The sequence below is a fragment of the Macrotis lagotis genome, chromosome 4 (genome assembly GCF_037893015.1).
Source record: "Macrotis lagotis isolate mMagLag1 chromosome 4, bilby.v1.9.chrom.fasta, whole genome shotgun sequence".
Classification (NCBI taxonomy): Eukaryota; Metazoa; Chordata; class Mammalia; order Peramelemorphia; family Peramelidae; genus Macrotis; species Macrotis lagotis.
This window is the reverse complement of record NC_133661.1, coordinates 226,170,283-226,195,524: the sequence shown is the minus strand read 5'-3', so window position 1 is coordinate 226,195,524 and position 25,242 is coordinate 226,170,283. Positions and strand designations below refer to the sequence as shown.

The window sequence follows — 25,242 nt, the reverse complement described above, 5'->3', positions numbered from 1 at the left end:
GATATGCACAAAAGCTGCTATATTTGCAGAAGTGATTGCATAGTTGATAAAAATACCATATAACATTTAAAAATATGAATGCAATTTAGTTAAATAAATATTTGGATACTAGTAATATAACTTTACATTTCTATTCACAGAACAACAATTAAATTCAAAAGGAAAAAATATATACTTTCTAAATGCATCATTAAAAAACTGCTAATTATAGTATGTATGATAAAGTTTCCTGATTTTTTGATAGAAAATTTGCACTGCTTATTTTATTCACAACTGTTATATGAAGTATTCATTCCATAAAAAAAAAAATCTCTCACCCATACAAGGGTGAGGATAGTTTTCTTTGGGATCAAAATAGAAAGAAAAAAGAAATCCAACAAGCATGCTTTTAGGTTTTTTCTATTTAAGAAGTATGCCCTATAAGTAGAAAGGACACAATCATTGAATAAATAGTAATGATGCTATTTAAGATCATACTATTCTATACCTCAGGCTTCAGATCTCTATGTACCACTCCCACATCATGCATGTGGCTTACAGCTGAAACAAGCTTCCGCATGATATAACTGGCTTCGGTCTCACTGAAGTGTTTTTTTTTCTTAATTCGTTCAAAGAGTTCTCCCCCATTCAGAAGTTCCATCACCAGAAATGTATGAAGCTAGAAAAACAAAAACAACTGTGTGTGAAATTCTTAATACTGGTTACATCTGTGTTAATATTAAGTCTTTATAACATTTTAGACCATTTATTATGAGCATTATCAATTGTGTTTTACTTTCAATGAGGGTTTAATCTACTGAAGCAGTTCATGATCTCATCAACTGTTTCCATTTTGTGTTGAGTTCATGTTTTTTCCATCTATCATTCCTACAGTATCTACATAGTCTGCTGAAGAACATCTCAGGAGTTCCATGCAACACTGACCTATACATCTGTTATCCCTCAATTTCACTAAATAACTAGGGGTTCAAGAAACATTTAATTTTTTATTTAAATTTTTTAATTTTTGGTTTAGATTTGTGACTTCACTAACATAGGTAACTTCTGGAAAGAATACTACCAACACAGATGAACAACTGTTTAGCAACTTAAAATCTTATTAAAGAGTTGTCAGCTTCATTGAAATGTTAAATGACTGTACCTGGGTAACAGTTCTTTTAGATAATATTAAAGCTATTTCTCCATTCAATCAGTCAAACTCCTTCATTTGTATATATTTAAAAATATACTCTCTTTGTGTATACACACACACACACACACACACACACACACACACACACATATTCAAAGGAACAAAATAAAAGGAAAAATGAGGAAAATAAAAGTTCTTTAGAATTTCATTTGAGTGATGATTTGCATATATATCTTCATCCTTAATGATTTCCTGGGAATTCCATGCAATAATAACTGTGTTATGCAATAGAACAAATGTTGAAATTCAAGCCTGAGACATGGATTTAAAGCCTTTGCTACTTACCCTGATCTGACCCACTTACTTAGCCCATTTCCTCACCAGTAAAACAAAGGAATTTATTAACTAGATCATCTTTGAGGTCTTTTCCAAATTTAAACCCATAATCCTAGAAGGCCTGGGTTCTTAACTTGGGATCTCTGGAGAGATTTCTAGGGACCTATGAACTCTTTTCTTATTTTGGTTTTTGCAAGGCAATGGGGTTAAATGACTTGCCCAAAGGTCATACAGCTAGGTAATTATCAAGTGTCTGAGGACATATTTGAACTCAGGTTTTCCTGACTCCAGAGCTGGTGCACTATCCACTGTACCACCTAGCTGCCCCAGGGCCTTTGAACTTCAATGGGGGGAAAAAATCATATTTTCATTTCTACAATTTTATGAAATTTTGATTTTCTTTAATTATTAATGTAGGAAATAAAGTATTATACCTAGAAGGGAGTCTACAAGTTTCATCAGACTACCAAAAGAGTCAATGACATTAAAAAGATTAGTTATTCCTACTCTCTATGAAAAGAACTACTCTCAATCTAGTTTCTTTTGACTAAGAAGAAGAAATAGTATCGCTATGGTGTGGTATGCACGCTCTTAAAAATAAAGCGCTTACAACAACTGCTTCCCTGACTGAGAGCATAATAAAAACCATTTAATGGCAGATTTAACTTCAATAAAAATGTTATTCTATTGCCTGGTCTCAGTGTTAGCCAAATAAAGAGTTTTAGAGCTCCTATGAATTCCTATGACAAATACCTATGTGTCAAACTGCCAGTGTGGTATTATGGAAATTTCTATGTCTTGTTATATTCTGCTACACTTTGTTCCCAAATTCATGAAAGTTCAGATACTAATATTTTTGCCATGATTAATTATGTTTCTTTCATAATTTATATAAGTTTTGCATGTGTTTTAATATAGAAAATTAACATAGGAGCTACTGAAAAACTACAGTTTAAAAAATCTTAAAGAACTCTCAAATTTAGAAAAAGGCAAGATTAAATAGTTTATAAACCCTAAGTATAACTGCATTGTTGTCTTCTTCAATTTTTCAAGGATCTATGATTTTGTCTGGGAAGGTATGTCCTTTGCTATCACAACTTGGAATTAGTTTTCAACAACTGATGTGGCAAAAAAATTTATCAATTTTAAGCCAACCTGATGATAAGCTTAACATTTAAAGAAGCTAGTTGTAAAATGATGAAGATAAGACCTTTAAGGCCATCCTTCAAACCACTAGAATGCCTTTCCAGACTTTCCACTCTCCTAATACTTTCTACTAGACTTCATAAGGACATTTCCATATAAGAATAGAACTTGAGTGGAAATTTGTCATCTAATATTATCTGAATATGGCATGATTCCTTTAAAAAAAAAAGAAAAAATACAATGAAAAGTCTGTTAAGTGCATCTTTCTAGTACATAGGGAGCAAGTTATAAAAGTGCACTGTCATCCCTCTAAGAGACTGACTCTTAGGCTATCAAAGTCCAAGCTAATCTGTAATCATTTTTTTGTAGGATAAAGAAGGTCAAGGTTAAACATTTAATATACATGTAAGCCAACAAGCTTCATAAAGAGAATATTCTTCCAAATTCAGTCTGATGTTATACTCTTATACAGATATTGTTATTAGTTATTAGAATGAATGGTATGAGCAAGGTTCAGGAAAATCCAGTACTACTATGAGAAATCAATAAACCAAGAAGGTTCGTTAAGTGCTTTTGTATTGCTGTAGGTACTGGGGTCATAAATACAAAAATAATAATAATCTCTGAATTTAAGAAACTAAGAAAACAAGTCCTTCACATAAGAAGAATTCCACATCTATAAAAGAAAATATGGGATTGTATCACATGAGAAGCAATTTGTTCTGATGGCCCCTCTGTATAAAGAATAAGGAAGAGCACAAAACTAATACAAATTTAAACAATAACTCTACACTAAATATAAACTAGGCATTAGGAATCTGGTACCTGAGATCTGCTGACAACCTGTAAGGGGCCAATCCCCTCTGATGTCATCTACTTGAAAATTAATTTGAAATTTTTTAATGCATAGTAGTTTCATTACTCTAGTTGGCCAATCTTATCTCTGACTTTTAGTTTGGACATAGGTTTCAGTTGCCTATTGATATCTTGGGTGGTGATATGGGGACAGGAGGATACAGTGTCCCTCTTAATTCAGCACATTAACACCACCAGAAAGTGGGAATAAGTAGGAAGGAGGGAGGGAGGAAGGAAGGAACAAAAAGAGAAACCAGTAATAGGTACAAGAGTAAAGTCTGAAAAATGTTGCCACTGCCACTGGTCACATCTTTTCCTTTGGCTGCTGCAACTTTAGCCTGGTTTTCATAGCAGGGACCCTGATCCTAGGTACATGGTTTCAGAACCATGAATTCTTGACCAGGCTGAAGTGTATCTTCAATTAAGCTAATTTTCTGACCCTTGATGAAAAGAAAGGGTTTAGGCATACTGCAACCAAATGCACAGGTGTTTGCAGACACACTTGATCTAGGATCTCCAAAGCACTACTTTCTTCATCAGGTTAACTATATTTTAGTTTCTCTTCTCCCTGTCACCACTGGTGTGAACAATTACTCCAATCTGCTTCTTGATGTCCACTATCCTGATCAGATACTATGGAGGATTTCAATGAAATCGGGGTATCATATGAGTTGTCCTGGGTCAATAATGCCATGGTCCCTAGTGAAAGGATCATAAGCAAGAATGCCAAGAGAAAAGGAAAAAAACCAGAGATCAGCACTTGGACTCTGGTTTAATTTTGCTTTACTATCTGGAACAGAGTAAATAAAAATAAATTTACATTTTTGGTGTCTCCTTTTTTTTTTGCCTAATGAGGCTGGGATTTGAGGCTTCAAGAGTCCTAGAAAGAAGGGATCACTGAGTATTTCTATCCATTGCTGGGGATGGGAGGTCTCCTAAGAATTAGATTATAGCTATGGCTGTTGAATAATCAAAAAAGTGTAGCTAGTAGCAGTGATAGAATTGTCTAGATCCCATCAACATTTAACACTTGTACCACAATCAGCCCTTCCTTCCTTTAACTGAGTACAAACTGATTCATTTCAACAAACATATCAAGGGTTCCACTACTGTATGAGTTTGGCACTATACTAAGCAAAAAAACAAAACAAAACAAAAATGAAACATTTACTAAAGGTCTCCTTCCATTTTATGTGTATTTGCATATATAACCATATACCTATTTTGGACAGATATATGAATCTGATATAAAGATGTTGAGGAAAGGAGGAGGTATTGCTCCAATGGCATGTAGAATTTCTTTCCTGTCATGACCTATAGTTTTACTCAAAATAGCATCAAAGTGACAAAGAGATTGCCAAATGAGTTTTATGTTTTCATTTTTGCCAGTGGTACTCTTTTCTTTTAAATTAAAAATAAATCACTGCCAGGGTTTATTACTTGAGTGTATAATTACTATTAGTATTTGAAGTAACCAGTTTTTTGTTAAGGAGTCAACCACCTCTCCCTTCACCCCTCCACCCAAAAAGAAGGAATATAGACCAAATACAAAATGAATGTTTTAGGCAAGTTGATTAAATGATCAAGGAAATATACTTCTCAACATTTTGAGAGTTAAAAGGAGGGATACTGAAAAAATAAAGGACAGGTATCCCCTACAGTCATTGATTTTGTAGTCTCTAACAGTACATAAGAGAAAAGATCCATGTGTAGTCTAATATTAGTATATATTTTGATTATGATAAATGGTATATGTTTATATCAAACCATCCTGTCAATTAGTTAATGGTAGGCAAAGAAATGATAATGTTTATGTTTAGGAGTGAAATACCTGATCATGATAAACTTCATACAACTTCACTATATTGGGGTGTCCTTCACAGAGTTTCAAAGCTGTTATTTCTTTCTGAGTGTTGGCTTCCATTCTGTAAAATGAAGCAGCCATATTGTACCAATCTATTCAAGCATTTTTCCAATTAAATACTACCCTAAATCTAATTTTGCTTTTATTTAATGTGCATAAGAACTTAAAATCAGTGTCAGGACAGAAAAACAAAATTTCTGTGAAAAATTACTTGTACAGTTCATTTGGACGATTAATCCATTTATTTTGGAGGAAAAATCACTGAGTCCCCAAAAAGCAAAACAAATGACAATATTTCCTATGTCTCATAATCTGGTAGTTGGAATATACAGGACAGTCACAGAACTTAAAATAATCAATAACCCAAACGAACACATTCTTTGCTAGTTCTAATAATAACCCTTGATAACTTTATATATTTTTATTTTGGAAATGCTTTATTGATGATTTAAAAGATATTGTCATATATCAATAACTTTCTGCTATATTCCCCTGTAAAAAAGGAAGTACAGTTAGGCAAAGCAAATCAATACACTCTGACAATACTAGACTAACTTCTAGGGAAAAGTAACTATATTCAATAGTTAGTATCTAAAAAAAAATCCAGGCAAATTTTGATTATTAGTAACATTTAATAAAACAATTTCAGTTAAATGTCCCTGTCAGAAGCAAAGAACCTTTCTATTAAAAATGCATTATAAGGATAAGTGAAAAAATATCTGTTAAATAGCACCAAATCTAATGTAACCAATTATTCTGAGACAGCATGTCATTGTGGAAAGAGCACTAGATAAGGAAAAAAAAATGTTAAAATTATGACTCATCCATTTATGAGTCATATGATCTTAATTAAGTTGCTTAACTTCTGAGTCTCAGTTTCCCTCATTTGTAAAATTAGAATAATAATACGTGTATACAAGATGGTGTGAGAAATGAAATAGTGTACATCACAATGTAAGGCAAAGTAACAACATGTATATTATTATGAACTGAAGGACTAACCTTCTGGATACAATCCTAAAAATGTTTAGATACATGATTTTTTTTCAAACAACTTTTATTTATAAAATTAGATGGGATGAATACAAAAGTACAAAATACTATAAAATTTCATACCTTTTGCTTATTATTTTGACTGCATATTCTTGGTTGCTTTTCCTGTGTAAGCATTTTCGACAAATTGAAAAACTTCCTTCTCCCAGTGGCTTGTCTTTAAGATCTAGGTCATAGTGCTGATAAAATGGAGAGTCCTAGGAATAAATCATCAATGTATAACAAAGAAATAACATTAATATATAAATCTTAAAAGCAAGACAATCTTAGAACATTGGTTAATATTTCATATTCACTAAAAATGAAGTTCTAAAATAGATTTATTTATTTTTATTTCTTTCATCCTTGTTGAGATTCATTTAAATTATGTAATCCAGTTAACTGTGTTTAACCGCTTATACCAGAATTTAACAGTTCTCTAGAAAAAAAGATACAAATTAACATCTTCATGGCATTTCCCCCCTCTCACATTTGGCATTTAACATAACATAGACCTCTTTTTTTTGTTTGCTTTGTTGCAAGGCAATGGGGTTAAGTGACTTGCCCAAGGTCAAAAAATTAGGCAATTATTAAGTGAATGAGTCTGGACTGAGTCCTCCTGACTCCAGGGCCGGTGCTTTATTCACTGCACCACCTAGCTGCCCCTATAGACCTCTTAAGAAACAAATATTACTTTTCAAAAGGTTTGTATCAGAATTCATTCACACTACAAATACATTATTTAGCTTATAAGAAAAATCTTTCTACCTTCATCATTGCACTCCTGGCAACATTTGTTGCTCCTGGACGTTCAATTCCCATGTGAAACTGAAGAGGATCTATGACAGCAGCATTGCGTTTAAATAAGATAGAGGGAGCAACAAAAGAATATCCCTGGTGAGGGAGAGAAGTTAAAAAAAAATGAAAGTTTAGATCGTATAGACCAAAAGTATTTAGTATAGAATTTTTCAAGAAAAAGAAAAACAACTAAAAGATGTGTAGCTATTATTTTATTTAAAGTTTAAGATAATTTTTACAATTTGATTTGTTACAAATCAAAAGGTAAATAAAGATGCCTTTTAGAAGAGAAATATGCCACCTTCTGATATAGTTACATTAGTTTAAAATGTGTTGTCTTTCTCATCTTAAAAAAAATTCCTAATTTCAGTTCATTTTCCAATGGTGACCAAAGCACACATTTCAAAGTGCCAAGATTCAAAAGAAACAATTAATAATATTAAAAAACAAGCTGAGCTGATAATAAAACAAGTGCTATTTTAAAATGGAAAAGTAGGTTCCACCACTTGATCCTGTTACTGAATTATCTTAGTCCAGGTTAAATTTTAAATAAAAATTTCATGCAAACATAGTATGCCAATTCAATGATTTATCAAAGAGCAATGATACTTAATACCAGATAATATTATAAAAGAATACATTCACTTGTACTTGTATTTACAATCCATAATTTAAAGAAATCAAGTCTGTTAGAATATCAAATCTTAAAATCTAACAGAAATCCTTTTTAAATTGCAAAATCTTTTTAAAATGCTTACCAAGAGGGAAGTAGTTAAGATTAATTATTGAACAACAAAAGAAATGAAACCAATAATTATAATGATCAACATTCCATTAATTCAGCATATTTTCTATAAAATAAAGTGTCAGATGTAGGACTTCTTAACTCAAAAGGTGGCTCTCTATTTACTACATCAGGCTGTCTCTTACATAGCAAAATAAACTCTCAAAATAAGTTTGTTTAATAAACTATGACATCAAGAAGATTTAATATATAATTGTAGCCTTACAAAACACCCCTTCCACTAAATTATGAAAAATTTAAAGCCCATTTTCTTAAACTGTTGAAATCATATAAAGATAGGAAAAACTAATAATCTATTTTCTAAAATATGTGAATTTCAAATATATAAATGTATTTAGAGAGATATGTTTTGAGATTACCTGAAATAGCCTCTCTGAACTCTGAGGCAGAGCTGCAGGAGAATATGTGGGATCCATTTCTGTAAACTCCTCTGCAAAATTACTGACATCTAACTCATCTCGGATTACTGGTTTAAATGGTGCTGGCACTTTTTTGGCAGCTAAATCATTCCAATTTATTTTCTAAAGCAAAAAATAAAATTAAAAGTAGTAATTAACAAAATAGGACAATAAGAGAAAAGTAATTTTGAAGAGAATCACTACATTTCAATTATTGAACTAAAGGTAATTAAGAGTTTAATTCAGTGATTTTTTTTAGTTTTTTTTTGCAAGGCAATGGGGTTAAGTGGCTTGCCCAAGGCCACACAGCTAGGTAATTATTAAGTGTCTGAGGCCGAATTTGAACTCAGCTACTCCTCACTCCAGGGCCGGTGCACTACCCACTGTACCACCTAGTTGTCCCAATTCAGTGATTTTTTTTTTTAAATACTAATCACAGCTATCACAGGAATCATTAAGAAATGTCACTTTTGAAAAGTAGCATTTTGTAATATTATGGTATCCTCAAGGGGGCACTGCGATATTCTAGTTTACAGCTAACAAAAGGAAAAAAATTCTTTCAATCAGAACTTTCTTGAAAGGTAGTAGGCTAAAGTAAAAAAATATAAAAATTTAAAATTCACCACAAGATAGATCAATTGGTATTCAACTGCATTTTTCTGATAAAATTAGAGTTGTGGAAAGTCCTCTTCTTGTCCCTAACTTCATTCTTTATTCCCAACAGGCACAAAGCTCTCACCTCCTATCAAGTCTCAACCCACATTCCTCCATGCCCCACTTTCCTTTTCAGCATTGAATGTATGTTTTCTGATTCCATTCCTTTTCTAATAGTTCTCTAATCACTTGACATTGGAGGAGGGAAGATTGTGTGATCCTATAGAGTTTAAGGAGTTTCTAAAAACTAAAAATATGATAATTCAATTTTTTTCTCAATTTCTTTATTCTATTTTTTCATAGCAATATTTATGCTGATTATAAAATGTATTTGATAGCACTAGATTAAAATTATAACCCAATGTCATTCTTTCCTGGTACTTTAATAAATCAGTTTTCTAAAATCTTAAAAAATAAACCCCCAGGCTCAATAAAAAACAAACCCATAGTTTCAAAACATTCCCTTGAATGTTCATTCAGAACCTCTTTTTAAATGAGTCTGGGTATGAGACAGTGACTAGTGACTAATAGTGACCATATGACAAAAATTAATAGCATGGAGAGTAATAAAAAGAAAATCTGATGAACCTATGTAATCCAATAGGCACTTTTATTAAATTTAATTAAAGTGTTTTCCTTCTGCCCTCTTGTGGAAAAAGTGGGAATAAATTTTCAAATTTGGAGACCTTAAAGATCATTCTAGTCCAACTCTTTCAGTTCTATAAATTATGATATTAAAAATATAGAAAGGAAAGTATCCAGTTCAACAAGCTGTAGTAAATTTAGCCTCCCAGTTCAGTGCAGTTTTCACCAATACAGTAATGGTTTCCATTCAAAATGAATCATCCCCTGGAACCTTTAATAGTTGGAGAGCATCCAGAAGTGCAACCTGGATATTGAAAGGTTTTGAGTTCATGATCAGTTGAAGGCTATGGGGATGTTTATGGGGAAGAAAAGATAGACAAAGGACATGCTCAATATCTTTAAGTGCTTTAAAAGCTTGCACCTAAAAGAGTGTTCTGCTCAGGGCCAGAGGGAAGAGTTATGAGTGCTGAAATTGAAAGAAAAAACCTTGGAAGGAAAAACTTCTCAACAATTATTTATATAGAAATAAAATGAGTTCCTTAGGCAGTCTAGGCAGTGCTGTGGAAAGACTGAATGGGTGTGGAGTCAACAAGTTATTGTTCAGTTGTATCTGATTCTTCATGACTCTATGAACCATGTCCATGGGGTTTTCTTAGCAAGGATACTGGAATGGTTTGCCATTTTCTTCTCTATGGACTCAGGAAAACAGAGACTAAGTGACTTTCCAGATAATAAAACTAGTTATATATCTGTGACTGAATCTGAATTCGTCTTCCTTACTCCAGCGTCAGTATTCTATCTATTGAATCATCTAGCTGTGTCTGGAGTCAAGAAAACTTGAGTTCAAATACTATCTCAGTTACTCTGCTATTAAGCTGGGCCTTGTGGGGCAAGTCACTTAAATCATTTATATCATTCTTAAGTTTTCTCATTTGTAAAGTAAGGGGTTTGAACTTGATGGTCCCAGAGATCTTTTCTAGCTCTATGACAGTATAGTTCAGGGTTTAATGACTGAGCTTCACTGGAAATCTTCAAAATCTGACTATCTATTTGTAAGAATATAGAAAAGGGAAGTAATCCTTTTTCAGATATGAGTTGGACTAGAAGGTTGATCAGTTCTGAAATTCTATTAATTTTACTAACTTAAGTAATATTTTAAATCAAATTGCTAAATTTTATCTTTGAAAAGAGAGACAATATTGTTAGTTTAAATACTAATCATTCTAAGTACATTCACATTACAGAGACTGCTGTTATATCCTGAGAAATTCACTTTATTTTTAAAGTGCTCAGAAATTCATTAACATAGAATATGCATTTGTCTTAAAACTAAGCAGATTTTTTTTCAGGGCAATGGGGTTAAGTGGCTTGCCCAAGGCCACACGGCTAGGTAATTATTGTGTCTGAGGCTGGATTTGAACTCAGGTACTCCTGACTCCAAGGCCAGTGCTCTTATCCACTGTGCCACCTAGCTCAAAACTAAGCAATCCTTAAAATAACTTTTGAAAATTTTAATATCCACTATCCAAAGTCAATCCTAAAAATCCCATTTTTATTTTTTGTATCCCTAATAGTAATATCAAGCTTGTACTTAATTTCCTTGTACAAAATTTCTTCAAGTTTGTGATTATACTGAAATTAATTTAGAGCCTGTGCTTTTCCTTTGAATATTGAGAGAATCTCACTTTTAGTCAAGGTATTTATTTTGAAAACTGAAAAATAATGATAATTGTGGCTTTTAAAAAATTCAAAATTTTCTTGGCTTCAAAGATTTTTTTTCATATCTTCCAGGCAAATGTCATCCAAAGATTTTTACTTGGGGAATGAATCAAAAAAGCAGATAATGACTTTGGATTATAAATATTATCAGGTCATACTTCAATGTTGTTGTTCAGGCATTTTTGGTCTTGTCTAATACTTCATGATTCCATTTAGCATTTTCTTGGCAAATACTAGAATAGTTTGCCATTTCCTTCTTCAGCAAATAGGGTTAAATGACCTGTATATGGTAATTAGTAAGGATCTAAGGCTAAATTTGAACACATGAAGATGAGTTGTCCTAACTTCAGGCCTAGCATTCTATCCATTGCACCAACTAAGCTATCTCTTCAATAATATGATGTTACTGTTTTGAAACCAGAAGCTTAGAGGTTGGTAATGCTGCATCTTTAAAGGCATATAATAAGTTCAATGGATTTCTTCTATCAGTTTCATTATCCAAAGAGTTAAAAAAAAAAAGCCAAATGATTCCTCAAGCACCCCTCAACCCCACCCCCACCACATTCTGGAATTTTCCTGGACAATATTGATCAAAATAAACAACTAAATTGGTTGCTACAGTTATTAATCTTCAAAAAAATCATAGGTAAAAACCACTATCAAAAGAAAAAACAATCTTTAAACAGTACTACAGATAAACCATCAAGAAATATGTGGATTCTAAAATTAGCTAAGAGATCTTTTACAGAAAAAAACAACACTCTACTATATTTGAGGTCTCTTTTTAAAAGAAAAAATGTAATTGCATAAAAGCTGATAAAGAGATAGCAATATCTCATAAACTAAAAGTGACATAAAAATATAAAACCCTTTTCTATTTAGAACATATAATATGAGGATAATAGCAACCTTAAAAGAAAATAACAATAAAATTGACCCGGGGAAGGATTATGGACAATGATTTTTATATGGTATTATACACACAGTAGACAATAAATAACTGAATTCATTTCACCTGAAAGAAGGGATGCTCTTTGATTTCATCTGCATCTCGTGGACCACAACCCAATCTTTTCTTAGGATCTTTCATCAAGAGATGTTGAATTATATCTTTAGCTAAAGCACTCATTTCTTGGGGATATGGAGGTTCACTTTTTAATATTCTCCTGTAGATAAATAGTTGCTATTAATATATAGCATTCACAGTAGATGGCTAAATTAAATATTTCTTTAAGAAAATGAACATTAATGTAAGAATCTTTAGAACTGAATTAGATCTTGAAAATTTTTACTTAAAAACATTTGTAAACATGAGGTACTAGGGTTCTTTAAATGGAAGGAAATCAAAAATGAAAATTAAAGGCTTTTATTTAGCTTTGATTGAAAAATCAAATACATTTTTATCATTTCTTTTCTACTGATTCCATACCCGTTATCTATAATGATTCCCAAACTTCCCCATTTATTAAACACAGACCCCCTATATTTTCCCTTATTCCTATCATCCCTTCAAGCTACTGTGTTACATCTCTTTTGCATTTTAAAGTCTTAGAAATGTCTACACTTGTCTGTTGTCTCTATTTCCTCAACCATTCACTCACTTCTTAACAATATTAACTGGATTAAAATTTATAGTAACATAAGGTACAGAATTGACTTGTCCAAGTTTAAGATTCCTTCAAATTTAAAAATACCAGAGCATACATCAGAACTAATAATAGTGTGTAATTTTTATATATGAAGAAAAAAACCAAACCATATCCATCTTCCAATAAATTTTTTAACCTGTATGCCATCATATTTCAGCGTTAGCAGGAATGTAGGAGAAAAGGCAGTCAGAATCACTTTCACGTACAACTCTTCTGATACTAGAAAAGAATCATTAAAACCTTTCATATAGAGAAAATATTTTATAGTTCTTAATGCTATAAAAGGGGCAAAGTCTATATATCATATATACATATGCAAATAATATTAAATATATATATATATCCTCTGCTTAACTTTTACAATTCCATGAAATCTTATCTCAACTTAATTGTCCAACACATTAGACATTATTCCCCTTTAAGAACTCTGGATTCAGTCAAACTGGACTTCTTTTATTCTTCATATAAGACATCCTATCTTTTAAGATAGAGCACAGGCTCTCTGTATGTGTGTGACTCACTCTGTATGTATATACATGTATGTAACTAGATATACATAAAGGCATATACATACATGCACATATATGGACTTTGCTCCTTCTGTAGTATTAGGGACCATAGAATATTTTCTCTAAATGATTCATGGACTAATCAATGTAATAAAATGCATTATTATATGTAACTTTAAAGATAAAATCAAGAATGTGATATAATGCAAAGAAGGTTAATCTCAGATTCTGATAGATTTGATTTTGAGTCCCATATCTAATACTAGCTATATAACTCTAAGGAAGTCACTAAGTCTTTCAATACCAAACAGCTCTTTAAGACTATAAATTACAGATATATCAATAGAGGGAATTTATAAACTGTTCCAAATTGTTGAAATCACAGTTGCAGGTTAAAACAACAAAAATCATGAAATTACATTTAAAAAGGGAATGGAAGAAACTATTTAAAATTTCAAAGTATAATAAATATGGCATAAATTTTGCACACTTAGTAAAACAGGTTGTTTATTCTTTTCTATTAAGGACAAAATTCCCCTAAATTGGAGAAAATTTCTAAATGTCTGTTAGAGAATTAAATCATGTCATATAATTATTTTATTTACTATTATAATTAGTTATTCCTAAATAGGTACCCTGTGGAAATTAACCCCCCCCCCCCCCGACTTGCTTCAAACAAGCAGTAATAATTATTAAAGAATCAGCAATGGCCTTAATATATTTTGGCTAGATATTTCATTGGTGACATTCATTTGAGGTATTAACTATAGCTCTTCTACAAGTAAGGTAATTCCTCTTTTATTCAATTTTCTTTAACAGGAAGAAAAAAATCTTAATAGTACACAGAGAAGATGGTAGAATACAAAAAGATTAATGGAACTTCATTCTTTCCCATAACTACTCTAGCAAAGATTAAGGAAGAGCATCAGATCAAGCAATGATTAAGAAATTCAAGAAGATTCAACAGTAATTCATTTTTCCAGCTGGATTCATTGCGGAGAGAAACCCTATAGGGAGAAAACAGAGGCCTATAGACACTGTAGAGAAGGCCCAACCTGGAAGGCCAAAGTACAGCCTTCAAAATGGAGTCAGAATTTAAGTTTTCAGGGCTTGTGTATTAGACAAGGAGAGTGAATGGATACAAAAACAGACTAAACTTGACAATATACCTTGCAAGGAACAGAAACATGAGCAAGCCTGCAGCTGAAAGATGGAATCTTAATGCTGTCTTTGTAGGGATGTCTTAGAGATCTCTATTCGGGGAAGAAGCAGAAGAGGAAACTCACCTCTTGTCTAGATTTTTGCAACATGCTTCTAATTGGTTTCTCTGCCTTGAATCTTTCACCACTTTATTCTACACACTGCTGCTAAAGTAATTTTCTTTAAACTTAAATCTGATTATGTGATCTCCCTTAACCAACTCCAGTAAGCTTGCAACTGTCTTTGTTTATCAAAAACAAATTCTTCTGTTTAACTGTTAAAATTCTAAAAGCACAACTCATTTGTCTAGTCTCAATGGACATTATTACTTCTCTAGGACTCTGTATCCAGAGTCAAAATGGATTTCCTTTATTACTTACAAATGATACAACATCTTCTTTTAAGATGCAGCATGGGTATCACATTTTACCTGAAATCTTTTTCTGAGACAACCTGCCCATTCATTATTCTCTCAAGTACTAGTGAGTTCCCTGCCAAACTAGCTTGTAATTCTTAATATATATATTTGAATTTATTAACTTTTTATTTATGCTGAACATATTTTTATTTGTCCTTATTTCTTCACCATTAGAGAGTGGGGATTATTTAACTTACAATTATTTTAATTCTTAGTACAGTACAGTGCCTGGCAACATAATTGGCATTTAACAAGTACTTGCAATTGATTGGCATTTGACACATGTAACTGAATAATGTTTGCTTGATTGGGGATATGAATTTAACTCCACCTCACAACTCTGGCTTGGGGTCTGCAGATGAATACAACCAAGACAAGGAACTCAACAAGCATGAACCTGTATTTGTTTCACTGTTAACCTGTAGTCTTTTAACTAGCTGATAGGGACTAATGCCAGAAACTGTATTCTGGAGTTTATTTAACAAAGGAGGTGGCCACTGAGCAGAGTCCTGAATGAAGATAAAGGGCAACTGTGAAGGTAATGTAATCTAGTGCAAATGCAAAGAGGAAAAAAAAACCTGGAAGATGGAAAGCCAAGTTAAGGAACAGTTTGTGGTTCAGTTTGTCTGGAATACAAAAATATGAAGGGGTGTAAAATGACAAACTATTTTAAAGGTATACTGGAAACATATTGTAAGTGGTTTTTGTAAGATGAATAGTTGACATTTTGTTCTAGAAGCAATAGGGAGTCCCTGAAAGTTTTAAGAAGGTCACGACAAGATCAGATTTTTGCTTTGGGAAGATAAATTTGACAGCTACATGAGGATGAAAAAATTAGAAAGAGGGGAGACTGGAAGTGAGCAGATCAAATAGCAGGCTGGTATAATGGCTCAGTTAAAAGGTGAGGGTCTGAACCAGAGTGACACTATGTGAATGGAAGTTGTTGAGGTAAAATAGACCAGACAGCAAATAATTAGATCTACAAAGGCAGGGTATGCAAAGGTCAAGAATGATTTTGATGGGGCGGCTAGGTGGCACAGTGGATGGCTATGGCTAGGAGAGGAAACAGCATATACACTAAATGGGGCATAGACATCTGGAGTAAGGGGGGGGGGGACAGGGGGAAGGGGGAAGGGGTAGGGATGTGAATAAAGGAGAGGATGGACCATGGGGGGGAGAGTGGTCAGATATAACACATTTTCTTTTTCACTTCTTGCAAGGGGCTGGGATTGGAAGGCCTGTCCAGGACCATGGGGCCAGGTGGATTCTGGGCCTAAGGGGTGGTATGGGGGCTCAGGGCTTCTTGGCCCCAGGACCAGGGATATGTCTGCTGCGCCACTCAGTGACCCTACAGCAGAGTCAGAGTGAAAGGAGAGAGAGAATATAGTACATGGTAGTGGAGAAATAAGAAAGGAGGGAGTTGCGATCAGCAATGGCAATGGTGGAAAAATATGGAAGTAACTTTTGCGATGGATTTATCATAAAGAATGTGATCCACCCGTGACAGAGTTGTTGGTGTTGGGACAAAGACTGAAGCACATTTTTTATTATTATTATTTGGGGGAGGGTACAGGGCAAATAGGGCTGGGTGGCCTGCCTGGGGCCACATAGCAGGGTGGTCTTTGGGTGTCTGGGGCCAGATTTGGACCCGGGTGCTCCTGGCTCAAGGGCCAATGCTCTGTCTGCCACCCAGCCACCCCTACTATTATTACTATTTTATTTTATGTCTTTTTTCCCCTTCTTTTTTGGTTTTTGCAGGGCAGTGGAGATCGGGTGGCTTACATGTCACATGGCTGGGTGATTGTTGGGTCTACGGGGCTGGATGTGGGCTTGGGTGCTTGTGGCTCCAGGGCTGGTGCTTCGTCCATTGTGCCACCTGGCCATACCTACAATTATTACTATTTATTTTATTTTTTTTTTCTCCCCTTTACTTTATCGCTCAAGCAAGTCTATATTCATGGGGGGAAGGGGGTATTTCGTTTACTCTTAAACAAGAATATTTTATTAATGTAAAAAAATTTGTACTAAATGAGAATAAAAAAATAAAATAAAATAAAAAGAAGAAAGGGAAATGAGAGCATTTAGGAAAAGAGATCCTGAGGTACTACCTCAGCCCTCTCAGAATGGCCAATATGACCAGAAAGGACAATGATAATTGTTGGAAGGACTGTGGGAAATCTGTGACACTAATGCATTGCTGGTGGTACTCTGAACTCATCCAACCTTTCTGGAGAGCACTCTGGAACTACTCCCAAAGGGCAACAAAAATGTGCATACCCTTTGATCCAGCAAAACCACTACTGGGTCTGCACCCTGAAGAGATGATGAAAAGGGATAAAAACATCACTTGTACAAAAATATTCATAGCAGCCCTGTTTGTGGTGGCAAAGAATTGGAAATCAAGTAATGTCCTTCAATTGGGGAGTGGCTTACCAAACTATGGTATATGTATGTCATGGAACATTACTGTTCTATTAGAAACCAGGAGGGATGGGATTTCAGGGAACCCTGGAGGGATTTGCATGAACTGATGCTGAGCCAGATGAGTAGAACCAGAAAAACACTGTACACCCTAATAGCAACATGGGGGTGAAGAGCAACCTTGAAGGACTTGCTCATTCCATCAGTGCAACAATCAGGGACAATATGGGGCTGTCTTCGATGAAGAATACCATCTGTATCCAGAGAAAGAACTGTGGAGTTTGAATAAAGACCAAGGACTATTCACTTTAATTTAGGAAAAAAAAACTGATATTGTCTGATCTTGCTATCTCTTATACTTTGTTTCTTCCTTGAGGATATGATTTCTCTCTCATCACATTCAATTTGGATCAATGTATACCATGGAAACAATGTAAAGACTGGCAAAACTGCCTTCTGTGGGGGGTGGGGGGGAGGGAAGTAAGATTAGGGGAAAAATTGTAAAACTCAAAATAAATAAAGTCTTTAAAAAAAGGAAGAGAGAGATCAATAATATTCAGGGCTGCACATAGGTGAAGGAGAAAGAGGATGAGAAAAGACCAATGGATTTGGCAAAAGAGATCATTAGTAACAACATTAGAGAAAGCAGTTACAGTGGGATGATAAAATTGAAAGTTAGATCCTAAGGGTCTAAGAAGAGAATGAAAGGAGAAAAAGTGGAGGCATCTCTGATAGATAAGACTTTTTGAGGAGTTTAGCTTTCATAAAGAACAGAAGATATACAGGATAATAGTGGGGGTTCTTTTCATGATGAGGGAGATATGAATTTGTAGCAGTAAGGAATGAAATAGAAAACAAGAAAAGGTGACAGAGGGATACACTGTTAGAGGAGATCAACAGAATATTTAGGAAGAGGGAAGGATTGATGGCAAAGCTGCAAAAATGTTTAGGATTCTGACTGAGAAAATGTGAAAGGGTTTAGTTGATGAGATTGTTGATAATCTGAAAAAACTGATGGTAGTAGACTGATGGTAGTGGAAATCAAATTGCAAGGGAAAGAGAAGTAAGGAAATGGACACAACAAAAAGACTTATTTTTTTCTAGGAATGTTTGAAGTATGAGGACTCCTATAGAAAACGGAGGTTGGGGCAGCTAGGTGGCAAAATGGAGAGGGCAGCAACCCTGGAGTCAAGAGGACCTGAGTTCAAATTCAACCTCAGAAACTTAATAATAATTACCTAGCTGGGTGACCTTGGAGCAAGTCACAAACCCTGCCTTGCAAAAACAAAAACAAATAAAAGTATCAGTCTCACTTTAAAAATAAAAGAAAAAGAAAGAAAACAGGGAGGTTAAATTGAAGACCAGTAGATTACAACAAAAAGGGATATGGAGTAGTGATAAGGGGGACTGAATAAACTGATTAAATAACACTTTCTCTGACAATGTCAATCAAGCAATTAAGTAAATCTTTTTACTTTTTAGGACATCTGTGCAACTATTTTAAACCATCATTACCTCCCCCCCGAAATATTACAAACATAATGCTAATTTATTTTAAATAAAATTCAGAGGTTCTAGTTTAAAATAATCAGATTTTCAGAATAAAAATTCAGTTTGTGATTGGTAATGGTACTTTATAAAATGAATGTTTGAAACCAATAAAGCTTTCCTCAATGTCTGAAGACAAAACATAAAAGAAAAAGAAAATTAGAAAATAAGCCATTAACAAAATTTCTAAAAGTATCGAGTTCTTGTAAATGTTTTATTAACTGAAAATCATTTATAATTGTTTTTCAAACAACTATTAGTAAGAAACCATCTTGACAATAATATCAAAGTAAAAAATAAAAAAGGCACATGATCCTACTTTAATTCTTACATACACATTTTTTTAAATTTATTTTTTTATTCTCATTTTGTACAAATGTTTTTTTACATTAATAAAATATTCTTGTTTACAAGAAAACAAAATACCCCTCCCCCCATGAATATAGATAGACTTGCTTGGGCGAAAAAAGTAAAGGGGAGAGAAAAAAAATTAAAATTAAAAAAAAAAATAATACTAATAATTGTAGGTGGCCAGGTGGCGCAATGGACGAAGCAACAGCCCTGTAGCCATGAGCACCTGAGCCCACATCCAGACTCATAAATCCAACAATCACCCAGCCATGTGACATGCAAGCCATCTGATCCCCACTGCCCTGCAAAAAACCAAAAAGAGAAAAAAAAAGACCCAAAATAAAATAAAATACTAATAATAGTAGGGGTGGCTGGGTGGCAGACAGAGCACTGGCCCTTGAGCCAGGAGCACCTGGATCCAAATCCGGCCCCAGACACCCAAAGATCACCCTACTATGTGGCCACAGGCAGGCCACCCAGCCCCACTTGCCCTGCACCCTCCCCCAAATAATAATAATAAAAAATGTACTTCAGTCTTTGTTCCAACACCAACAACTCTGTCATGGGTAGATCACATTCTTTATGATAAGTCCATCACAAAAGTTACTTCCATTATTTTTCCAACATTGCCATTGCTGATCGCAACTCCCTCCTTCCTTATTTCCCCACTACCATGTACTATATTTTCTCTCTCCTTTCACTCTGACTCTGCTGTAGGGTAGCTGAGTGGCCCAGCAGACAGAAGCCCTGGTCCTGGGGCCAAGAAGCCCTGAGCCCCCATACCACCCCTTAGGCCCAAAATCCACCTGGCCCTATGGTCCTGGACAGGCCTTCCAATCCCAGCCCCTTGCAAGAAGTAAAAAAGAAAATGTGTTATATCTGACCACTCTCCCCCCATGGTCCATCCTCTCCTCCTTTATTCACATCCCCACCCCTTCCCCCTGCTCCCCCCTCCTTCTTACTCCAGATGTCTATACCCCGTTGAGTATATTTGCTGTTTCCTCTCCTAGCCATCTCTGATGAGAGCAAAGCTTCCCTCATTCCCCCTTGCCTCCCCCCCTTCCATATCATTGCAATAGCTCATTGTAATAAAAAAAATCTTATTATGGGAAATATCTTGGACTATTCCCCCTCTACTTTTTCTTTCTCCCATTCCATTTCCCTTTTTTTCTATTGACTCCATTTTTATACCATATTTTATCTTCCAATTCAGCTTTCTCCTGTGCTTCAACTATAAAAGCTCTCTCTACCTGCTCTATTAACTGAGAAGGTTCATATGAGTATTATCAGTGTCATGTTTCTATGCAGGAATACATGCAGTTCATCATCATTAAGTCCCTCATATTTCCCCCCCTCTCCTCCAATCTCCATGCTTCACCTGAGACCTGTATCTGAAGATCAAACCTTCTGTTCAGCTCTGGCCATTCCAAAAGGAACATTTGAAATTCCCCTGGTTCATTGAAAGTCCATCTTTTTCCCTGGAAGAGGACATTCAGCCTTGCTGGGTAGTTCATTCTTGGCTGCATTCTAAGCTCTTTTGCCTTCTGCTATATTATATTCCAAGCCCTATGAGCTTCCAATGTAGTTGCTGCTAAGTCCTGTGTGATCCTGACTGCAGCTCCACGATATTTGAACTGTGTCCTTCTGGCTGCTTGTAATATTTTCTCTTTGACTTGGGAGTTCTGGAACTTGGCTATAATATTCCTGGGGGTTGGTTTTTTGGGATCTCTTTCTCTGGGGGATTGGTGCATTCTCTCCATTTCTATCTTGCCCTCTGCTTCTAGAATATCACGGCAATTTTCCTGTAAATTCTTTAAAAATGATGTCAAAGCTCTTTTCCTGATCATGACTTTCAGGTATTCCAATAATTTTTAAATTATCTTTCCTAAGTCTGTTTTCCATATCAGTTGTTTTTTCAATGAGATATTTCACATTTTCTTCTAATTTTTTCATTTTTTTGGTTTTGAAGTATTGATTCCTGATTTCTGGTAAATTCATCAATCTCCCTGAATTCTATTCTTTGTTTGAAGGATTTGTTCTCCTCAGAGAGTTTTCTTATCTCTTTTTCCATCTGGCCAATTTTGCTTTTTAAAGCATTCTTTTCCTCAATAACTTTTTGAACTGTTTTATACATTTGACCTAAGCTGGTTTTTAGCATGCTATTTTCTTTAACATTTTTTTTTGGATATCCTTGACTAAGCTGCTGAATTCATTTTCATGTTTTTCCTGCATCTCTCTCCTTTCTTTTCCCAGTTTTTCTTCCAACTCCCTCATTTGATTTTCAAAGTCTTTTTTGAGCTCTGTCATAGCCTGAGCCTAATTTCTGTTTTTCTTGGAGTCTTTAGATGCAGGAGCTTGTGCTTCCTCATCTTCAGACTGAGTATTTTGATCCTTCTTGGGCTCATTTGCAAAATATTTCTCAATAGTCTTCCTCTTATTTCTCTGCTTGCTCATTTTCCCAGCCTGGGCCTGGTTTTGGGGTGCTTCCTGAGCTTTTGGGGCACTCCCGCAAGGGTCTCAGTGTGTGAGGTTCTGTCCTCCCTCCTGGTCTGTGAATGACCATAAGCGCCCCCCTCTGCCATGGGGCTGAGGTGGGGGGGGCCCTGTTGTTCTATGGGGGGGCCTAGACTGGGATCAGGATCTGAATGTGGTCAGAGCCCCAGAGTCCTGTTCCAGGGGCAGAGGACAGATCTAGACAATCTCTCTTCACTCCCCTCCCTCAGCTTAATGGGCTCATGCCCTGGGGGCTCCTGCTTACTGGTGAGAGCCTGCATAATAAATAAGTCTTGTTAAGTTTAGGAACATTTGGAGGATACTTCTTTCAAACATAGTAATAAAAAGTCCTTTTCCCCCTTCAGATAAAAATGGAGATATTCTCTGTTTTCTGTCAGTTTATCTTCTAATGATGTCTTTTAGCTGGCTACTGAATTGGAAACAAATGTACTTAAAAAAACCTTTAGAAAGAATCTCTTGCCCTCATGGAAGCTTATGAGTGAGGAAGAAGAAATGTTTGTGATGTCTGGGTCATTGAGGGACATTGGGCCTTATCTCCCACCAGGTTACCATGTGTGCATGAATTCATGAAGCTTTTGGTTCTTTTGCCTCTTAAATTTATTCTTTCCTGATTTTATGTGATTCAATATGCAGAGACTAACTAGACCAGGTTGGGATCTCGTATATTCAGACAAACTAGATGTGCCCCATTTCTTATCTGTTCTCCATACTTGTGCCTTTGTATCTTTGTTAGTGTGGGCAGTCATGTTTAACATATTTCCACATTAGTCACGTTGTGAAGGAAGAATCAGAACAAAAAGGAAAAAAATGAGAATGAAAAAATATAACATAAATATAACATAAAATTTAAAAAGTGAAAACAGTATGCTTTGGTCTTCATTCATTTTCCATAGTTTTTTCGTCTGGATGTTGGTGGTATTTTTCATCACAGGTCTTTAAGAATAGTCTTTAATCATTTTTTTTTTTTTAGGTTTTTGCAAGGCAAACGGGGTTAAGTGGTTTGCCCAAGGCCACACAGCTAGGTAATTATTAATTGTCTGAGACTGGATTTGAACCCAGGTACTCCTGACTCAAGGCCAGTGCTTTATCCACTACGCCACCTAGCCGCCCCTAGTCTTTAATCATTAAACTGCTGAGAGGAGCTAAGTCTATCATGTGGTTATATCACATAATAGCATAGAATTTTAGTAGCTTAAAACTGCATAAAAACTTTTGGGATACTAGATGTATGAGGAAAAACTCAGATCTGTGCAAAATCTTGAATCATTTTTATATAGGTCTTGACTTTCAGTTTATTTCTCTTTCTTAGAATGTTTATATTATTCCATTAAAAAAAATCTATCCATTTAATTAGAGGAGGTATGGCATATTGAAGAACTGGTCTCAGAGTCAGGAAGACCTGCATTCAAATTCATTCTCTGGCACATGCAGATCTCTGAGCAATCATCCAACCTTTCATTGCCCCTCTTTAAGACTAGAAATTGCAAACAGATGGCAAATAGTATTGTTATATCAAGTTTCCTCTCAGAATTTTCTGGTAGAAAAGGAATGATAAATTAGTCTGGATTGTGAATTCTTTCATTAACAGTACTGTTTTGTAAGCAATAGAAAATTTATATATATTTGATATTAACAATACATATGTACTAAATTATAATGGAATTTGTTTCTTTAAAAGTTTATTAGTTTTTACAAGTTAGACCACCGCAAAGTAATCAGAAAAACATTCAATTATAAAAATTCTTTTTTTTTTTTAAAGATTTTTCAAGGCAATGGGGCTAAGTGGCTTGCCCAAGGCCACACGGCTAGGTAATTATTAAGTGTCTGAGGTCGGATTTGAACCCAGGTACTCCTGACTCCAGGGCTGGTGTTCTATTCACTGCACCACCTAGCCACCCCTAAAATTTTTTTTTTTTTTACTTTTTGCAAGGCAATGGGGTTAAATGGCTTGCCCAAGGCCACACAGCTAGGTAATTATTAAGTGTCTGAGGCCAGATTTGAGCTCAGGTACTCCTGACTCCTGGGCCGGTGCTCTATTCCCTGTGCCACCTAGCCGCGCCCCCCACTAAAATTCTTAATAGCTAAAAAAGTTTTGGGCATTATTCTAAGAAAATGTGATATAAAAATAATTTAAAAATATTTAGCATGGTTATACATGTATAACTAATATTAGATTGCTTTCTTTCAGAGGGTAGGGAGGGAGAAAAAATGTAAAACTCAAAACCTTGCAAAAAAAATGAATGTTGAAAAACCACTGTTGCAAGAAGTAGGAAAAATAAATAAAAATATTTTTAAAAACCCACTATTCTTGTCATGTTTCCATAACTTAAAATCAACATGTTAAATTTAAATAAATCTTTATCTTATTTTCTCACATAACTTAATGAATATAAAATAGTGTTGCTTTTTTAATGAGAAAACTTCAATTTAAAACAGCGAGATTCAAAATGTGTGATTTCTAGCAATATACAAAAATAAGGTCATATCAACACTTTTTAAAAAGAGAGGAAAGGAAATCCTTTATAATGCAGTTTCTTTCAAATCTTACTAACTTTAGCGCTTCAAAATTCATATGTAAATTAGTAATTCTATTAATAAGACTTTAAGTTAATATCAGTTTTTCAATCTGGAAAGTATAATTAAAGTTGCAAGAAAAGTTTTTTAAAAATACATTGACAATATTGCGATTTTCAGGTCAATTACTGCCTCTATTGAAGAAACTTAAAATCTTTTTCAGCACAATTAATAAGAAAGAAAGCAACCACATAAATTTAACCTAAAATTTCAACTTTGATTTTTATGTTGTTTCTATTCATGCCTTGTAAATCAATTTACTAGTCTGTCTCTGTAAATCAAAAACACTAATTTCTTTCTAAAATACAATGGTGCTAACTATATGGAAATTCTCCAAATAAGCTTTTCCAACAAACTTGAAATAAGATTTATGTTTTAATCTGCTTTCTGTGGCACTCTAATCCATTTCAATGAAAAACGACACATTTACTTTATTATACTTACCTAGATATTTCAGCTTGAGAATTTTTCTCTCCATCAACAGTAAACGGAGATGCTCCAGTTAATAACTCATACATAAGAACACCTAAGCTCCACCAGTCGACTGCCTTTAAAACAATAATCATTGCATTTTATAGAATTATTAACAAATAAAATTTAAAAAGGTCATAATTATTTCCATAATGAAAATTCAATAATTTTAGTACATATTTTAACATAAAGATCTATACTATTTCTATACATATGAAAGCACATGTGGACTAAGTACAATTAAGGAATATTAAATTACAAAA

The 25,242-nt window shown here is 34.3% G+C and overlaps 1 protein-coding gene across 4 annotated transcripts in view; it reads right to left on the bottom strand.

The window, feature by feature from the left end:
- RPS6KA5 (ribosomal protein S6 kinase A5) overlaps positions 1-25,242 on the bottom strand; it is a 238,733-nt gene that overhangs the window by 64,974 nt on the left and 148,517 nt on the right. For 2 of the 4 annotated variants that reach the window (XM_074235501.1, XM_074235504.1), the window contains exons 7-13: positions 24,953-25,056; positions 12,340-12,490; positions 8,328-8,489; positions 7,134-7,259; positions 6,450-6,583; positions 5,301-5,394; positions 488-658 (exon numbers count right to left, since the gene is read on the bottom strand). In XM_074235501.1, the coding sequence (XP_074091602.1) occupies positions 488-658; positions 5,301-5,394; positions 6,450-6,583; positions 7,134-7,259; positions 8,328-8,489; positions 12,340-12,490; positions 24,953-25,056 (942 nt within the window). Of the gene's footprint in view, positions 1-487; positions 659-5,300; positions 5,395-6,449; positions 6,584-7,133; positions 7,260-8,327; positions 8,490-12,339; positions 12,491-13,109; positions 13,193-24,952; positions 25,057-25,242 lie in introns of those variants that run through there. The other 2 variants (XM_074235505.1, XM_074235503.1) reach the window with 2 other exon arrangements.